This window comes from Lethenteron reissneri, chromosome 38, assembly GCF_015708825.2.
Source record: "Lethenteron reissneri isolate LAM-NWPU_2019-01 chromosome 38, ASM1570882v1, whole genome shotgun sequence".
Lineage (NCBI taxonomy): Eukaryota > Metazoa > Chordata > Hyperoartia > Petromyzontiformes > Petromyzontidae > Lethenteron > Lethenteron reissneri.
Window position 1 is genome coordinate 12,399,196 of NC_083816.1, and position 16,281 is coordinate 12,415,476.

Genomic DNA, 16,281 nt, shown 5'->3' on the forward strand with positions numbered 1-16,281 from the left:
GGTGGAGACTCACGGGTTAACTGGTGGAGACTCACGGGTTAACGGGTGGAGACTCACGGGTTAACTGGTGGAGGCTCACGGGTTAACTGCTGGAGGCTCACGGGTTAACTGGAGACTCACGGGTTAACTGCTGGAGACTCACGGGTTAACTGGTGGAGGCTCACGGGTTAACTGGTGGAGACTCACGGGTTAACTGGTGCAGGCTCACGGGTTAACTGGTGGAGACTCACGGGTTAACTGGTGGAGGCTCACGGGTTAACTGCTGGAGGCTCACGGGTTAACTGCTGGAGGCTCGCGGGTTAACTGGTGGAGACTCACGGGTTAACTGCTGGAGACTCACGGGTTAACTGGTGGAGGCTCACGGGTTAACTGGTGGAGACTCACGGGTTAACTGGTGCAGGCTCACGGGTTAACTGGTGGAGGCTCACGGGTTAACTGGTGGAGACTCGCGGGTTAACTGGTGGAGGCTCACGGGTTAACTGGTGGAGGCTCACGGGTTAACTGGTGGAGGCTCACGGGTTAACTGGTGGAGACAGAGGCTTAAGCGAAGGCTGCCAACAACGGAGCGAAGGTCGGATCGTTGTGTCCTGGTTACAGGACTATGGTTGACTTCACGTAAATTGAAATCCAATTACGCAATCTTGTTCGCGGTTTAATGTTTCCCTGAATGTACCTTTATTGGTGTTTTTAACAAAATGCAGTAAATAAATTTCAGTGGCTTAAGTGTCGTTTGCTCTGCGAGGTCACGTGGCGATCGCGTTACCGATTTGAGAAATTTGAGTGCGTCTCGACAGACCACAGTTCCAGTAACTCTAAATTAAAGAAACTTAATTAAAACGAATTCTGGAAACTATTGACACCGACAAAGAAAATGGAACAAACTTACATCATGCAAGCATGAAGTTCAGAGGAACAAATTGGCCAGGTAGCACAATGTCGAGTAATCCACTTTAAAGGAGGGTGGTGGGGGCCTTCGACAGAGCACTGCTGCTGGAAGGGGTGATGGCGAATGGATGAGACTGGTGATGAAGCAGACACGGAGTGATATCGGCTCCGTTGAGACTGGGTTGGACTGCAGCAGGAGCAGCACCACGGGACCGTGTGAAATGGCAGTGCCCTGGAGAGGCCTTCATCCAGCGGGAAATTGACCACGGCTGCGGATGCTGACATGGCACGATACACCATCGATAAAGCACACAGTCAGGCAGGTGAGTGGACTCATGCGCTTGCTGGTCCAATCTCCGGTCTGTGTTCACTGGCTGTTGACAAATCCCGACACAAATTGAGCTCCATTCGTGTCTTAAAAAGTCTACTTTGGTGGAAAAATGGCCACATTTCTGCAAATTTCCACTTGTCCATACATATGCCTGTCCACAAATGCACAAATCAATCCAGGATATTTGAAGTAGGATACAGATGCCACCCAGGATTATACAACGGTTATACCTGAAGGTATATACCTCAACACATCAGACCGAATCGCCTAGAAGGCGCCACGCGGGTTGCCAAGAGCCCTCTGCTGTCGACTCGAGGCAGAGTGCTGGGTTTTGTGACGACACGAGGCCACCTCGTGGACAGACTGTGAAAGTCGCCGTGACTTGGAAACAATTATCGAACGGGCATAAAAAAAAGTTCATACAAACCATAACAAACGAAACACGAGCCACTTTGTACATCTGCTTTGTATTGTACACAAGAAACAGCCGCCGAACACAAACTGCTGCAAAATTTTGGCAATTTCCCGCTGTCGCCGCGCGTCGATCTTCACACAGAGGTGTACGTGCGGAGTCCGCATGCCCGCGCGCGTCAACTCACTCTGTGAAACAAGTCTCGTGAGAAATCTTGGTTAAGACGGCGCGGCCCAGAAAGTCCATGAGCCTCGGCCAGACATTTCACCTGTACTGCCAGATGCGGCCTAACTTTAGTGGTTCCAATTCATGTATGTGGCAAATAAAAGTTAACTATGCAGTAACCGTTTGAAATTAGTGGGTTCTCAAATAATAATTGTAGCTCGTCGCACTCCGTAAAATCTTCGTTCGCTCTCGTAGGGAGAGAAGGCCGCGGTAGGAACCACGCACAGACGGGGAGCGTAGCAGCCACGATCAGCCGGCGCGGACTAAGTCACTCTTATTCGCCCCTTTTGTCACATTGGTACGACTAAAGTAGTTCTACCCTTAGATGGTACCGATCTGCGCTGTGGCCCATGGACTTAGGACGCGCGAAATATTCAGAGGCGCCCTGTTTGCTGCGAGCGAGGGAGTCGAGGGAGGGAGTTGAGAGCGAGCGAGGGAGCCGTACGTGTTCGGGGTCCGTCACCGCGGGGTCTCCGCGGTGCCCACGGCAGGGCGCCACCACGAGTCCAACGGGAAATCCACCCTCAGACACGCCACAAGTCGACAATTCCCACTTCGTTTCAAACAACTTGGTAATGTTTCACCTTAAAAGGTGCCATAAAAAGCCATTCTGTCAACAATTCCCGTTTCTATTTTTTACAGTTAAATTAAATCCGTGTTTTTACATTTGCGCAATTTCAAATGACAATTTAAAAGGCAAATGTAGTGACTAAAGGACGCATTAGGTTGAACAGTCGATGTGTAAATGTGCAGTTTCATGGGCCTAATTTATTTTACACGTTTCAATTTCGATATAATGCCCGATTAATATATTCATAGTAGCTCACTTATACAACTAGTATCATACACACTGGCGGTGCTACTACCCCCACTGCACCTCAGAAGCCGCTTCAGCGGCATTCAATTTTACCAAAAACGTTGCCATTCAACAGCACACCGTTAATAACTTACTCGGCCACCCCCACTGCTCACTGGATTCGCAATCGAAACGCTGCGCATTTACATCCCCGTTATGGGTGTCGACAGCCAGTTTAACCCTAATATGGTTGATAAAACGAACTATTTTGTGAGAAGTTAACAGCGATCATCCTATGGATAAACCAGCTTCAGTAAATGGGGATGTGGAGTTTACTCTGCTCGCTAGGAGCTGGAAATGAAGGCGAGGGCCACTGGGCCGCAGGCACGTGGTACAGACGGTGAAAAGCAGATCGACTCCATCTGGTTGCTGCTCATTCAAATAGGTTTCATGATTATTTTAGCCCTGATCCCAACCCCCACACACTCAGTGATGTGGTGACATTGGCCTTGTGCAGACCCAAGTCCGATAATTCAAGCCCTTGCCAAACCTAAGCTGCGACGCATTCACAGCACATTCGTCTTTGCAAAAAATCTATGCATTTACAAAGAACTTTACAGCCGGGGTTGCACGAGCTGTACCTTTACCGTTAAAACATTACCAATGTCGCAACTCGCGTGGCTCCCAACAGCCAACGACAACGGGACTCGTGGGTAAATATATATATAATTATGTACAGGATAAACTCAAGCACGGACGCGACGCTTTGGGTGACGTGGATAACAAGCGAATGAACGCACAAATGAATGAACGTGAAGGCATGACACGGATGAGCTAGCCAACCAAACGTCTAGAATGTGTCTCCATCCTATGTTAATACTCACAAATTCTGTGGCCGCGTGCCAATTAACACCTGTGGAACACCGCAGCCTATTGCGGTTTGAGTCTACGTACAAAAGAAGCCATCCACGGACTTTAAACATATAAACATGAACATGTTTCTCTTTCAAATTTCTCTCCCCTTCCTTTCATTGAAACACCTTCGTTTTAAACGTCAGGTCAACCTTCACATGAGTCTGTAAACACTTGTGTTGCCAGCCTGTAAAATGACGTTCAGTCTTTTGCTGTGTAAATTACATCTCTGTAGTAGTGGCACCGTGCCGTTATAAATTACAGTGATGGGCCAGAGCGAGTGACTAGTCTGTTTTAGGCAGACCTGATGCACACAATGTTTCTGCCACATTTTAACTTGAAACGTCTTCCAGATACCGCTAAATAAAAAAACATTTATCGAGCCAACTTCCACTGCGCCTTCCACTGCTGCCAATTGTCTGTTAAATGTTAACGTTTTTCTACTCGGCTCTAGATCCTGAGATCCGAAGACATGTTACTTCCTGCAAGAAAAACAGACATTTGATTTCCTCCCCCACAATGAGTCAAAACAATATTATCGCACCGTCCATGATGTTTCACGGACTCTTGAGCTCATGTCTCATGGTAGAGTGCCGAAGCAGGATTGAGTTTGTGCCACTTAAACGGTCCCTCTGTAATGCCAACGTCTTACCGCCCCGCCTCTGCACCAAGGCTTTGAGGTTCGGGAGCCAGCACTGACTCACTACGAGGGTGGTGGCTGCGAGCCCTCAACTCCACCGGTAACTTGTAGCCCTCTGTTTGAAGTCGAGGGTTCGTCTTTTCTCTCAGGCGAGTCAAGAATTTTAATCTATCCTTATGTTTTATTCATTGGTCAAGGATTCTGGTCAAACTTAAGAGTCCACATTTTAAATTGGGTGTAATTTTGTCTGTCCTTTTTTATGAGCTTGCAAGTATCTGTGTTACTTCCACAGAAGGTGGTTGCATAGTGTTTCATAAAAACAAATCTGGACCATTGATACAGTGAAACGGTGGTCACATCTAATTGTGAAGGTGAGAGTTCAAATACTGGTCATTATCCCTACTGGTTGATAACAGAAATGTGGACCTCTGGATGAGATCTCAATGTGGCGACCCACATAAGGCGAGAGTGGGTGCCCACAAAATTAAGAATGTGGAATTTCCACCACTGGCCCAGGGTTGCCAGCAGTGATGAGCACGACCCCATTGATCATTTGACTCGGGAGAAACTGAGCGATGGCCAACGAAGGGCACCACATGGGGGCATCACCACAGATGGACAGCGCAGCGCACCAAGCTTATCCATCTTGACCGCATGCATCACCAAAGATTATTCTGCAGAAACAATGGCCAGGTCGTACAGCCCCATCTCCTTTGCACTTTGGTGAGTAACGACTAAATTAATGTGAAAACACTAAACAAACCTTGAGGGTCGATTTGAAAAAAAGCGAATGCTTCAATTCTCTAATGCTGCAATGTACAAAATTAACACTCTGCAACAGAACAGTGAATTTCATTACATTTATCTGATAATACGTTTCTTTTGCATAGCAACTTTAATATATTAAAATAACAATTAAACAAATGATAATGCTTTCTTGAAAAGTCTTGCCAGTCGAATATAGAACCCGGATACAATTGCATGCAGTAATAGAGATTCGTTGCAGTCAGTGGTGCAAGTCTGTGGGGCTCACCAGTGAACTCCTAAGTGCTGCTGCGGTCTGTACAGAGCGGACAGCTGTTGTGAAATATCGAGGCCGGACCATTTACTCAGGGTGCCACTTCACCGGGGATCTCGCGTGCAAGTCGGCGTGCATCGCACTTTTAAGGGGGGGGGGGGAGAGTGGGGGGGGGGGCGCTAAGGGGCAGGGAGCGCCCCCCAGCCCACGTTTATTACCAACGTCTCCTTGCGTGCGTCTCATTAAAAACTGTACAAACCCAGCTAGGGGAGGGAGGGCAGGCAGGGGAGGGGGGGGCGAGGGGCGCGGAGCCGCCTCGCGTGGCGATCGCAACGCCCAACGACGACGCCGCCGCCGACCCAGGTCCCGCACGCCGGCACAACGACCGGCCCCGCTCGTCCCTCCCACCCGCCGCGGTTACACGCCGGCCTTTCCCCTCGGGGAAGGGGGGGCGGCACGCGCGAACGTTCATCTAACGTTGGTGGGAGTTCCGTTGGTGGGCGGGGAGAGCGCCGGCGCCGAGTTGGGGCCCGTGCCGTCGGGGACGCCCGTCAGGCGGGGGGCGTTGCCGTTGCTGGGGTTGCGGCGGCTCTGGTGCAGGCCCTTGAGGTAAGCCGCCTGCACCGGCTTGTAGCGCTCCAGCACCTTGATGGCCTCCTCGATGCTGAACCACTCTCGCCGCCGGCCTGCACGCGCGACACGGAGGGGGTGGCCTTGTCAAGGTGCTCGTGGAGCGCGGGGTCGGGGTGTGGGTGGCGCACGCCCGCAGGCTGGGGATGGGAGATCGTTACGGGGTCATCGGGCGCAGTCAGACCCTGAAACAGCCCTGGGACCAGTTATGAATTATTCATGGATTCCTCCAGAACATGTTTGGCTTAAAAGTTGTCCATTTCTCTCAGAAGGAAATACAAAGAACCCAATAAACAAATTTTACTCCACTTAAATGGCCTGTTGTTTCACTCAATTGAGAACTTGGCATGATCCTCCTGAAACAGCTTTGAGACTCGGTGAGGCTTTCCTGAGTAAACAAACATAACAAATACAGGGAGAACAAGACAGAATTTAGTTGAGCTTGCTTGTATTTCCCCATTATTTGGTCCCCGCTATGGGAATGTGGAATTTCCACAACCAGCTTGAGGGACACGGCAGAGGTGAGCAATCCCCACACTCATTTCACCAAGGAGCCACTTTGCCCCTCGGTTTTAATCCAAATGTCCCTTTTAGCCATTGTACCAAGAAAGCCTTGCTGGGTGTGAGTTTAATACGATGGGGGGGGGGGAGTTGCAGACATTTGTGATACAATCACAGAGAGCCAAATTAATGAATTAATTCCAATTTGGTCTCTTGGCCGGGCGCCGTCCCGGCTCCGGGCCCTGGCTGCCGCGTCGTGGGTGGACGCCTCCAGAGCCACAGCGCCGCTGCGGCTAAGATCGTCGCATCTTTATTAATTAAACAAAGTCCAGCCATCCAACTTGGCTGTCAATCATCCGTGAAACTGCAACTCGGTCATTAGCCCCTAGGAGGCGCCAATGGCTCGTGCCGAGCTAATTTTTGTGAAAATGAACCTCTAATGCAGCGGGCATTGGGACAAAAAAAATTGACAATAGTGGCATTAATGGCTTCAATACGTTATTTTATTATTTTACCATTCAGCTAATAACTAATGTCCTATATTAACAGCAGCACAACCAATTAGATTTAATGTTAACACCTATCATTGTTTTTATCTATTCAAAGTCAAATTGTCAACCTCAAATGTGCATTGGGGGTAACAGGGACAAGTCTCTCCCATGGGACAATCCAACAAGAGACTTCCCACCAAGCAGGACTCATCTAAACCGATCTCCCAAGGATAAACGACCCAATGCTCCACACGGCGGGATCGTGAGAGTCCTCGTGACTGGGTTCCCAATCCACTCGCGTGGGATTTGAGAGTCCCAGCTGTTTTCCAATGTCTCCATGCGAGTTCTCTCTCGCTGATGCTTCTGTTATGTGCTGCTTAAGACAATTCATGTTTGCCAGTGTTTTGTCGTCCACTCTTTTCTGCAATTCAAAACTACTGTCGAGACTTCTTTATAATGGACGATACGTTTATGGACACCCTGCAGTTAATTCGGGTTAAATACACTCCACGTGACGGAAACGATTGTAAAAGTAATGCATACATCACAGCCACAACTGCTACTACTGCTACAACAAAAGGAGTGGCTGTTGAAGAAAGACTTGTTTGACTTTAACAGCCACTACTGGTGTCGTCCTATCTTTTGATTTACGTGTTATTTTTACAGCCGTATCCATCACACATAGCGTATTTATAAGAGAAACAACTTTGTTTCTCTTCAACGGTCGCTAGTGGTGTCGTGCGTTGCGATTTACGCGAACGCATTTTCCTTCTAAGCTTTATTCCTCCTCCCGCTTCACGTAAACCCGGTGACCCGGGACTCCGTTTGCTCTGGCACCCGGTATCACTGCGACCGTGGGTGGCACGCGGCGCGAGCGATGCGCAATAGCGCCGGGCGGACAGACGACACGGCCGAGACACGTCGGGGTTTATAACCCAAACTGCCCGCCGTGAGGCACGCACGGAGCCGGCAGCAGTCACTGCCGAGCGCCCCGGCGCCCCACGAGCGTGCAGATTCGAGCGGGCTCCTCGCGCCGCTCGCCCGGGACAATTACCCAGGGAAATGCCTTTGCACGCGGGTTGAAGAGTGGCTTTGATGCTCAACTTTGTACCAGAAGATAAAGAGATTGGCCTCAAGAGGTTGGGTAGCTCGGCGTGGGCGAACGCCCTCAAGAGGGCAGAGCTGGACAGGAGTCTGCGTCCTACTTTCTGCACAGCGTCATCTTAAAACGCCGCTACATTTGGAAGCTATATAAACCCCCACTGTATGTGGTGTACCGTGTTCCCCCTTGCAGCATGCAGCACAGCGAAAGTAAACACACGCACACACGCACATTGCCCTGTTTAATGCAGCTGCACGCACACGTGCGTAATTGAAGGAATTCTAATTAGAGGTGCCATTATTTTCTGGAGAACACTGCTCGACTTGCCGGGCAAGGTCGGCAGAAAAAACGTGGCTCCGAGTCGTTCACCTTTCTCGATCGCTGAAAAGACCTCCACACTGTACTCTACATAAAGCCATCTGGGAGAATCAGCCATCATCTATCCACTGCTGGATGAAGAACTCCCTCCCACCCCCCACAAAGCCATCGCCACTGCTTCAACACTGGACGGTTACGAGTTCAAATCGCAGTTGGGGGCCGACTCAGCCCATCATCTTCTTTCAGATACAACAAAATAAATCGGTACCACTCTGTGGGAAGTCAATTATAGTTGCCCTGTAGAGAGACTGGACCCCACCTAAGGAATGTGGAATTTACACCACGAGCCCAGCATTAGCAGGGGACAAAAACATGGCTCTGCTTGCTCAAGGAATGAGTCACTTTGATTTTTAACCATAAGGCAGTTACCGAGTTTCAAGAACCAGACATTCAACAATTGATCAGAGGCAATTAACTTGACCAATGCCATTACTTGGAATCAATAGTCTAAGCCATTAGCGCATAAAGAGAAGGCTTTAAACTAATCCTCACATTAGACTGGTTTCATTTCTTTAATGTGCTTTTGGCAAAGTGATGCGAAGCATCTTCCTAATTAAGAACCTACATCAAAGGCACGATCCCAATATAGTTCAAGAGCCAGGCTCACAAAACCTCGAGAGTGCACTACCACCTTCAGCTGTGCAGACAAATTAATGGTTCAATAGACAAAATATTTACTAATTTGGTCCTCGGTGCACCGCTTCACCTACTTCAGGAAACAACGGACAAATAAAATTCCTGGCACAGATATAATCGCATGATGGATTGCAGTGGCAGTGATGGCTCAGTACTCCAACAAGTCACGTACCATCCAGCCTTCATGGAATACCCAGCTGTCTCAAATATAGTAAACATAGCTGTGATTAGATGGGTGATTCAGGGTACAAAACAGGAACAGGAGGTAACTTCAGCACTTAAATAAGAATATCGTAAATCACACGCACACAAATATCACAATGACAGCAGCAGGAGCAGCATGCCTACTTGAGCGGTGATGCGTCAGTGACACACTAGGATCGGTGACACGCTCGGCACAGGCACTCGGACAGCTGTCGTGCACCGGCTCCTATCAAAGGCAACTTGAGACATGGCCAAATTTACCACAACTACCAAGTGGGCGACTTCCCCTAACGCTCCAGTAGGCTCAGAGAAACATTAGCAAAGCATGCGACATTTGAATTTGAATAACAACGAATTAAGTTAAGGGAAGTCTCAAACCCACAACACAAATAGCTTTTACCTGTTCACTCCCTACCCTTGTTCAAGCGCCAGTGGAAAGATGTTAACTACCTCACCTGGTATACAGGAGATCCTGCATTCAATCCTGGCCCTGACGTTTATATATTTGGAGTTTGCGTGTCTCTCTCCCCGAGGTCGCGTGGATTTTTATCCGGGTCCTCTGGTATTCTTCCTCCACATTTAGAATCATGCGTTTAGAGTATTTTGCTGCTATAAATGTAGACGTGCTAAACCACTTCGTTGACTATTATGGGAACCAGGTCGCTTCTGAAATATAGCTAGAGCTCAGTGGGCCTTCATTTGTCAAATAAAAAAGTTAAGTTTTAAAATAGCCTCAAAGACCTTCACAATTTCCTCTGGTAAAGTGTGGCAGCTTCTCTCTATAAAATAAACACGCCCACCATTCCAGAACAGCGTCTTCAGACGCTGCATACATCCAAATTGTACCTGACATTGTGGGTGTGTACCTAAAAGACGAAGCCTCGAAAAGGGCAGGGAATAAACAGTATGGATGGCCAGAGGAAGATTGTTCCAGATTATGAGGGCAGCAGAGGAGAATGAGTGACCTCCTACCAAGCCAAGGTTGACCGTAGGCTTTGACAGGAGGCTGACAGGGGCGAGTCCACGGATGTTCTCGAATACGGCGAGTGCCATCTTAACATTTTATCTGGATTGGGAGCCAGTGGAGGGGGGGGACTAGAGTATGACGGTGAGATGGTCTCGTTTACAGGTGTGAAGTCTGGCAGCCGCATCTGGAGCTTGGAAAGGAGGAATTTGGGGAGGCTGTAGAGGAGAGAGTTGTTGGGTGAGGGTCTCATCATCATCATCAGCAGTTGCGGTAAGGAAATTGATTATCATGCTCAGGACATGCGTAGAACCAAGCGTGAGAACACACGCAGGTGATTTGCTCGTGTTACTTTTTTAGCTAATGGAGCGAACAAGATATACAAATGAGAAACAATATAAAAGTTAAAAACAAAACGGAATATATTCACCAATGAAATCACACCCCCGGATTGTGGAATTTCATGAACTCAATGCGGGTTTGGCAGGGAGGAGGGGGATAATAAAAATGCATTTTAATCGACGAATCGTTGCACACGTAACGGACGCACCGAGCCAAGTGGGCCGCCACGCCGCGCGTGCCCAGCAATCCACCGCCCACCCCAAGCCCCGGCGTGATGGAAACGGCCAACTATTTGGATTATGCGATTATGTCACTTCCACATACAACCTGGTCCCTAAGCTACACGGCAAAACTCAAGCTCAAATTATCCATTACGCTCAGTGTGCCACAGCGCTCAAGCCAGACATTCAGAGGACCCATTACAGCACAGGCTTAGGGCTTCCTCAACTTCTGCTGGCTGTACCAACAGCTCGGCGTGGTGGCACACGCTTCGGATGCAAGGGTTGGTGGATCGCATATGGATTTGTGAAACTGCCGAACTCGCTGAGCTGCGGTGGCCAAGAGATGGCAGTGCAGCAAGTCGGCCAAGTGAACCCACGTGTGTGGCACCCTCCCACGTGTGTGCGAGAGCATGGCAAGTATGTTTAAGCCGCCGTGCAAGTGCCTGTGCATGCAGGGGAAGATGAGCATTAGCAAGAGATGAACCCAGAGGCATAGGAGACGACCAAGGTGCTGGTCCATGGCTATCCATAATGGTAATTAACGCACGTTTGCAAAGACACGATCGTTTCCAGCCCTCCTGATGGCCATTACGTTTGACGTGTTCCATTACGGATACTCAAAACCTTTAATGAGCTCTTGCAGGGATAGGAAGGACGCAACGACTGGCAAATAAATGCCCACAAACAAGAAATTACTGCCCCACAAGCATGGGGAAAATCTTAAGTACCGCATGCACTAAAACGGAATACAAATTTGTACCTTGGGAAAACAGCTGTCGAACTATGTTTGGCAGATGTAATATAAACGGCTGTGTTGATTTAACACCATAATACCAATATGTATGTGAAGGAACCTTATTAGGTTACGCACAGAGGTAAGTCAAAGTGCATCCCTGTTCAAATGTGCAAGGGGTAGTGTTCATTGCTATTGGTAGTCATGAGTCAGTGCCAGATGCTCCAAAATGCTATGGCAGGGGTCAATATTATAAATTGGAAAAGCACTCCTGACTTTTTACAATGTAGTTATCATTGTGTTGACCCCATAGGGGTAATGGGCTGAGTAAAACCTAAACCAAGATTTGTAACCATTAAATTGCAAGTCCAACTGGTCAACAAATAAAAACACAGCCCTTGATCACTCCCCGTAGCCACATGCATCCCAAGGGGCCTCACTCAGTAGGAAAGTGCGTTACAGCGGTGAAAGAGTACGCGACTGCCCTGGCAGTCAGCCCTCGCGACTGAACAACACTGGCCGAGTATAAAACATAGCAACCAATTAATCTTATATCAAACCAAGCGAGGGCTTGGAAGACCTGGCAAAGTAAGAGCTTGACGCAGCTCAGCTCCATCAGCCGGCCGCATCCTGCAGAACGGCACCTTTGAGGCATCTACGGCGGCGCACGGACACTCGCCACAACGTTCCATCGAAACCGCCCTGAACCAGAACGCGCGTCACTGGCGGGCTAGACACACCACCCTCTTGGCGCTGCACTCACCCTCATGTTCAATATTACAATATGGATGTTACATGGTCACGTGGTTAATATTATGCTTTGAGCACGAGTGAGAGCGTGCTCGTGTGTGGTGTGTGTTGCCACAATTTAAGTTATTCTGCAAACACGGACATTCTGAATGTGATGAGAACCACGAGAGGTCTCTTTTGCTTCAGGTGGGAATTACAGAAACCTAATCACTTGCTCCAAAGTAATAAAAGCCTTCTGCTCTTAAAGGCATTTGCACAGCAAATGGCGTACCAGAGCCTATAACCCAGCATGGGAGTAACTGGGTATGGAGACAGGGTGCATGTGTACATTTAAGGCTTGAATTCTGGCTCCTATGACCCAGCCAAGACACACATGAACTTAACCCGTTTAGGAGTTTATATGCATAATGGGTTTAAGTTTAGTTCAACTTAATGGTAAGTCACCCTGAAGGTTTATCACTCTCAAAGTTAAAAGTTTAATCTGAGTTAAGGGTAAAGCCTCGGCCTGTAAAGGGTTTAACCCTCCGAATGTGTTAAGGGTTTATGTGGGTTGAGGGTCAACCTCGGCCTAAGGGTCAAGGAGCACTGCACACGCACACAGCCATTGAGTGAGCGGCTCGGAGCCTGCGGCGGAACAATCGGCTGGTGCTGGTGAAACGCACGCGATCCGGCACGGGCGGAAGGCGTTGGCGATCCGGCACGGGCGGAAGGCGTTGGGATCCGGCACGGGCGGAAGGCGTTGCGATCCGGCACGGGCGGAAGGCGTTGCGATCCGGCACGGGCGGAAGGCGTTGCGATCCGGCACGGGCGGAAGGCGTTGCGATCCGGCACGGGCGGAAGGCGTTGCGATCCGGCACGGGCGGAAGGCGTTGCGATCCGGCACGGGCGGAAGGCGTTGCGATCCGGCACGGGCGGAAGGCGTTGCGATCCGGCACGGGCGGAAGGCATTGCGATCCGGCACGGGCAGAAGCGCTGGGAGGGGACTCGGCGGCAAGCCGTGGAGGGGGGGGGGTGGGGGGGCGCTGCTCACCCAAGTTTTCAGAGTCCTCCCACTGATCCAGCACCTCCGTGACGGTGAGTACGAATACGTAGGTCCGATGCCTGCTGTCCACGTTCTGCAGGGAGGAGCACGTTGGCGAAGCATAGAGAACACAACCCTGTCATGACCACTGCCGCACGCCTAACCCCTGGAGAATTGTGTTTTTTGTTGTTGTTAAGACTTTTGCCAAAACCAGTTTGCGAGTGTCAAGAGTCAATGACTCGCCCTCACTTCAGGCGAGCTTTGGGCAGCACTCGTCTCCATTGGTCAAACCCCCCACTCCCGACTACCCCCAGAGCCAGAAGTTAAACATGCCTACGCCGGGGGACACGCTCTACCCGTAGTACGGTCTAAGTACCAGGGTAGGGCTGCACATAGATCACTCCACTCATGACGAGACCCTCGCAAGTCATTTACACTGAGGGGGGGGGGGTTCACTCAGCCAATCGTCTCTCCATAGTCATTAACCTGAGTTTGCGCTTCATAGGACGTCAACCATGGTCGTCTCATAGGCATGTGGAATGTTCACCACTGGCTAAAGGCCACCATCACAAATCAGCTCTGCCACTCTTGCATTGTTTGAGCAGGGAGACCTTGGCCTTCATTGTTTCGGCTCTCCTAGCAATGCAGGCTTGTGTAAGCGATTCACACTTCCCAGCAAGTCCATTGTCACGGTTCAGGGTTGCAATCCGATTTAAAGAATACAGCTTTGACATTTCTGATGTCAAACACCGCGGGTGAATGTGGCTCCTCTAATGTCTACAGGTGTCTAGCAAAACCACTGAGTACAAACACAAATTGACAATCATCTATTTATAGAATTGAAAATGATAGATTCTTACGCCACACATTACTCGATGCATGAAGCGTGAGCTTCACAACAGAGACTTCACTGCACGGCCCATGAGAGACGATGCCTCAAGGTGCACATGGGGAGGGCATTGTTGAATCATGACACAACTTGGCTATATTAGGATATGAACATGCGCTGCTGCATACCTCAAATATTCCCAGCAACCTTCCCAGAGTTCCTCTTACACCAGCCTGAAAATGACAGAGAAGCACGATGAACAACGATTAACACTGGTTCCCGTGCATTCTTTACGAGGCGGCACGCTTTCAAAGTGACGATGACAACTTAAAATGCAGAGACGAAGTTTTAAGCGGAACATTCTGTGCGGTGGTCATGGCCAGCACTCCAGGAAAGAAGAATTAAACACTGACATTTTATTAAACTTCACTACACAAGTAAGATTATTGGCGTACTACACGGACACTAAATCAGCTGTTTACGTCGCCCTGGGGGTGTCTGGCTTTATCAGGTGCTATAGAATGGCAACTGGAACACAAAGACAAATGTCACTCCAGGCCCATCCATAGCGGGCTGCAGGACAGAGAAACAAACCCCAATGTGGGCCCCCACCCACCACAACACCTTCAAACTAAACCGGGAGTATTACATTTGACGCAGTGACGTCGAAGCGCGGGGCCCCCCAAAGCGAGGGGCCAAGGGCAGTCGCCCCAACTCCCCATACCCCGAGGGTGGCTCCGTGCCACTGCTTGCCTTCTACAAGCTGATGGAACCCAACCTGAGGTGTCTGTTGCTACGTAACTACGCGCCGTGTTCCAGGTTGTCCAAAAGGGCATGCAACAGCCAAGATAATTGATGAATTATTATAATTTAGGGTCACAATTTTATCTACGGATAGATTCTGTTCTTTCACATGCTTACAGTCCTGTTTTTAATGGTTCTGTTTTTTGTTTCAGTTATCCAGTTTTTTACTCCATTTTCCCACATAAGCATATCATTTGTACAGTAGCCACTATCTATCCACTGGATGAGGTCTTCATCCATCAGTGTCGCCATGCCTCCGGGCTTTATGAAGAAACGATCGGTCTAGGTCCTAGACATGCTAGACGTCCCCTCTAGCACGTTCCCGCTCTTGGCTATCACCCCGTTGTTAGGATCAACCACTGGCCAGTAAATGAAGGTTCTCTTGCTGAGCGAAATTTGACGAGGAAAGAAATCTGTGGTTGCTGGGGTAGAGTTTAAAGCACCCATCACGACCTCCAAATTACAGCTGCAATACTCACCTGCTCCATTGTGTTGTAAACCACCATGTCACCAACCCAATATCCTGGGATGGAATTCCGAGCCTACTCTGCATGCACCTGAACTTGATATTTGTTCCAGCAATTCATTATCATGGGCTGCATAGGGCCAAGTGACAGGAAGACTGGAACCGCTGCGTGTGGTTAAGCCTCAACTGCAGTGACACAGCACAAGGCTGGCACTGCCCCGCTCAGCAAACACGCACAAACTCTCATTAAACATCCTGCGCTCCCCCCCCCCACCACCTCACTCCATATGTGAGTATCTCTGAACAAATAAAGCTCTGGCACCATTGTATAAATAGTGTTGTGATAGTGCCGTCTATAAATGTTGTATCGTAGTAAGATGACGCACACGTGCTCACAAACGTACACACACACACGACAGAAAAGTCATGGGCAAGTGGACTCCTGCCTGAAGCAAAAGCAATACCATGTTCTCCAGCTAGGAAAGTGTACAGTGAGGTCCCTTTCTCTCTGTCCATGTAAGCTGTCGACCGTTATGTACTCGGCCACCCGAGTTCGATTCCTGGCCATGGCTAAGAACAGTGGCGAGTGATATCTGAACTGCTAGTGGGCTTCCCTGGCACGTCCTCTTGACGTTTCGGTCCGAGCGCTGGGCGTTTTTTCAAGAACTGAACAGAGCCGCTCACGTTCTCCCTCGCTTAGATCGGCGTGCAGAACGACGCGCGGTCACAGAGCCCTAAATCAAGTCGCGGCACTCGACGGCACAATCGTGGAAATCTCCGGAGCTGTTTCGCTCTTACGGTTATGACTTTGGGAACGTTGTCAATGTACAGTTCAACACAATGAACATTGCCCACTGCCCAATGCGCCTTGCCTGCAGGGTGGGCAGTTTGCAAGGGGCTCTATATATAGTCGCGCAGCGCTCAGCAGCGATAACGTTTACTGCTTCCTGCGTCGCTAACTCAACGTCGACGTTTGAGAAGACGCTCTCC

The 16,281-nt window shown here is 49.5% G+C and overlaps 1 protein-coding gene across 2 annotated transcripts in view; it reads right to left on the bottom strand.

The window, feature by feature from the left end:
• Positions 1-1,657: 1,657 nt before the first annotated feature.
• LOC133351807 (diphosphoinositol polyphosphate phosphohydrolase 1-like) overlaps positions 1,658-16,281 on the bottom strand; it is a 56,588-nt gene continuing 41,964 nt past the window's right edge. Inside the window, exons 3-6 of one of the 2 annotated variants that reach the window (XM_061567342.1) lie at positions 14,210-14,254; positions 13,202-13,286; positions 5,684-5,905; positions 1,658-5,642 (exon numbers count right to left, since the gene is read on the bottom strand). In XM_061567342.1, the coding sequence (XP_061423326.1) occupies positions 5,688-5,905; positions 13,202-13,286; positions 14,210-14,254 (348 nt within the window). In that variant the 3' untranslated portion in view covers positions 1,658-5,642; positions 5,684-5,687. Of the gene's footprint in view, positions 5,906-13,201; positions 13,287-14,209; positions 14,255-16,281 lie in introns of both variants that reach the window. The other variant, XM_061567341.1, reaches the window with a different exon arrangement.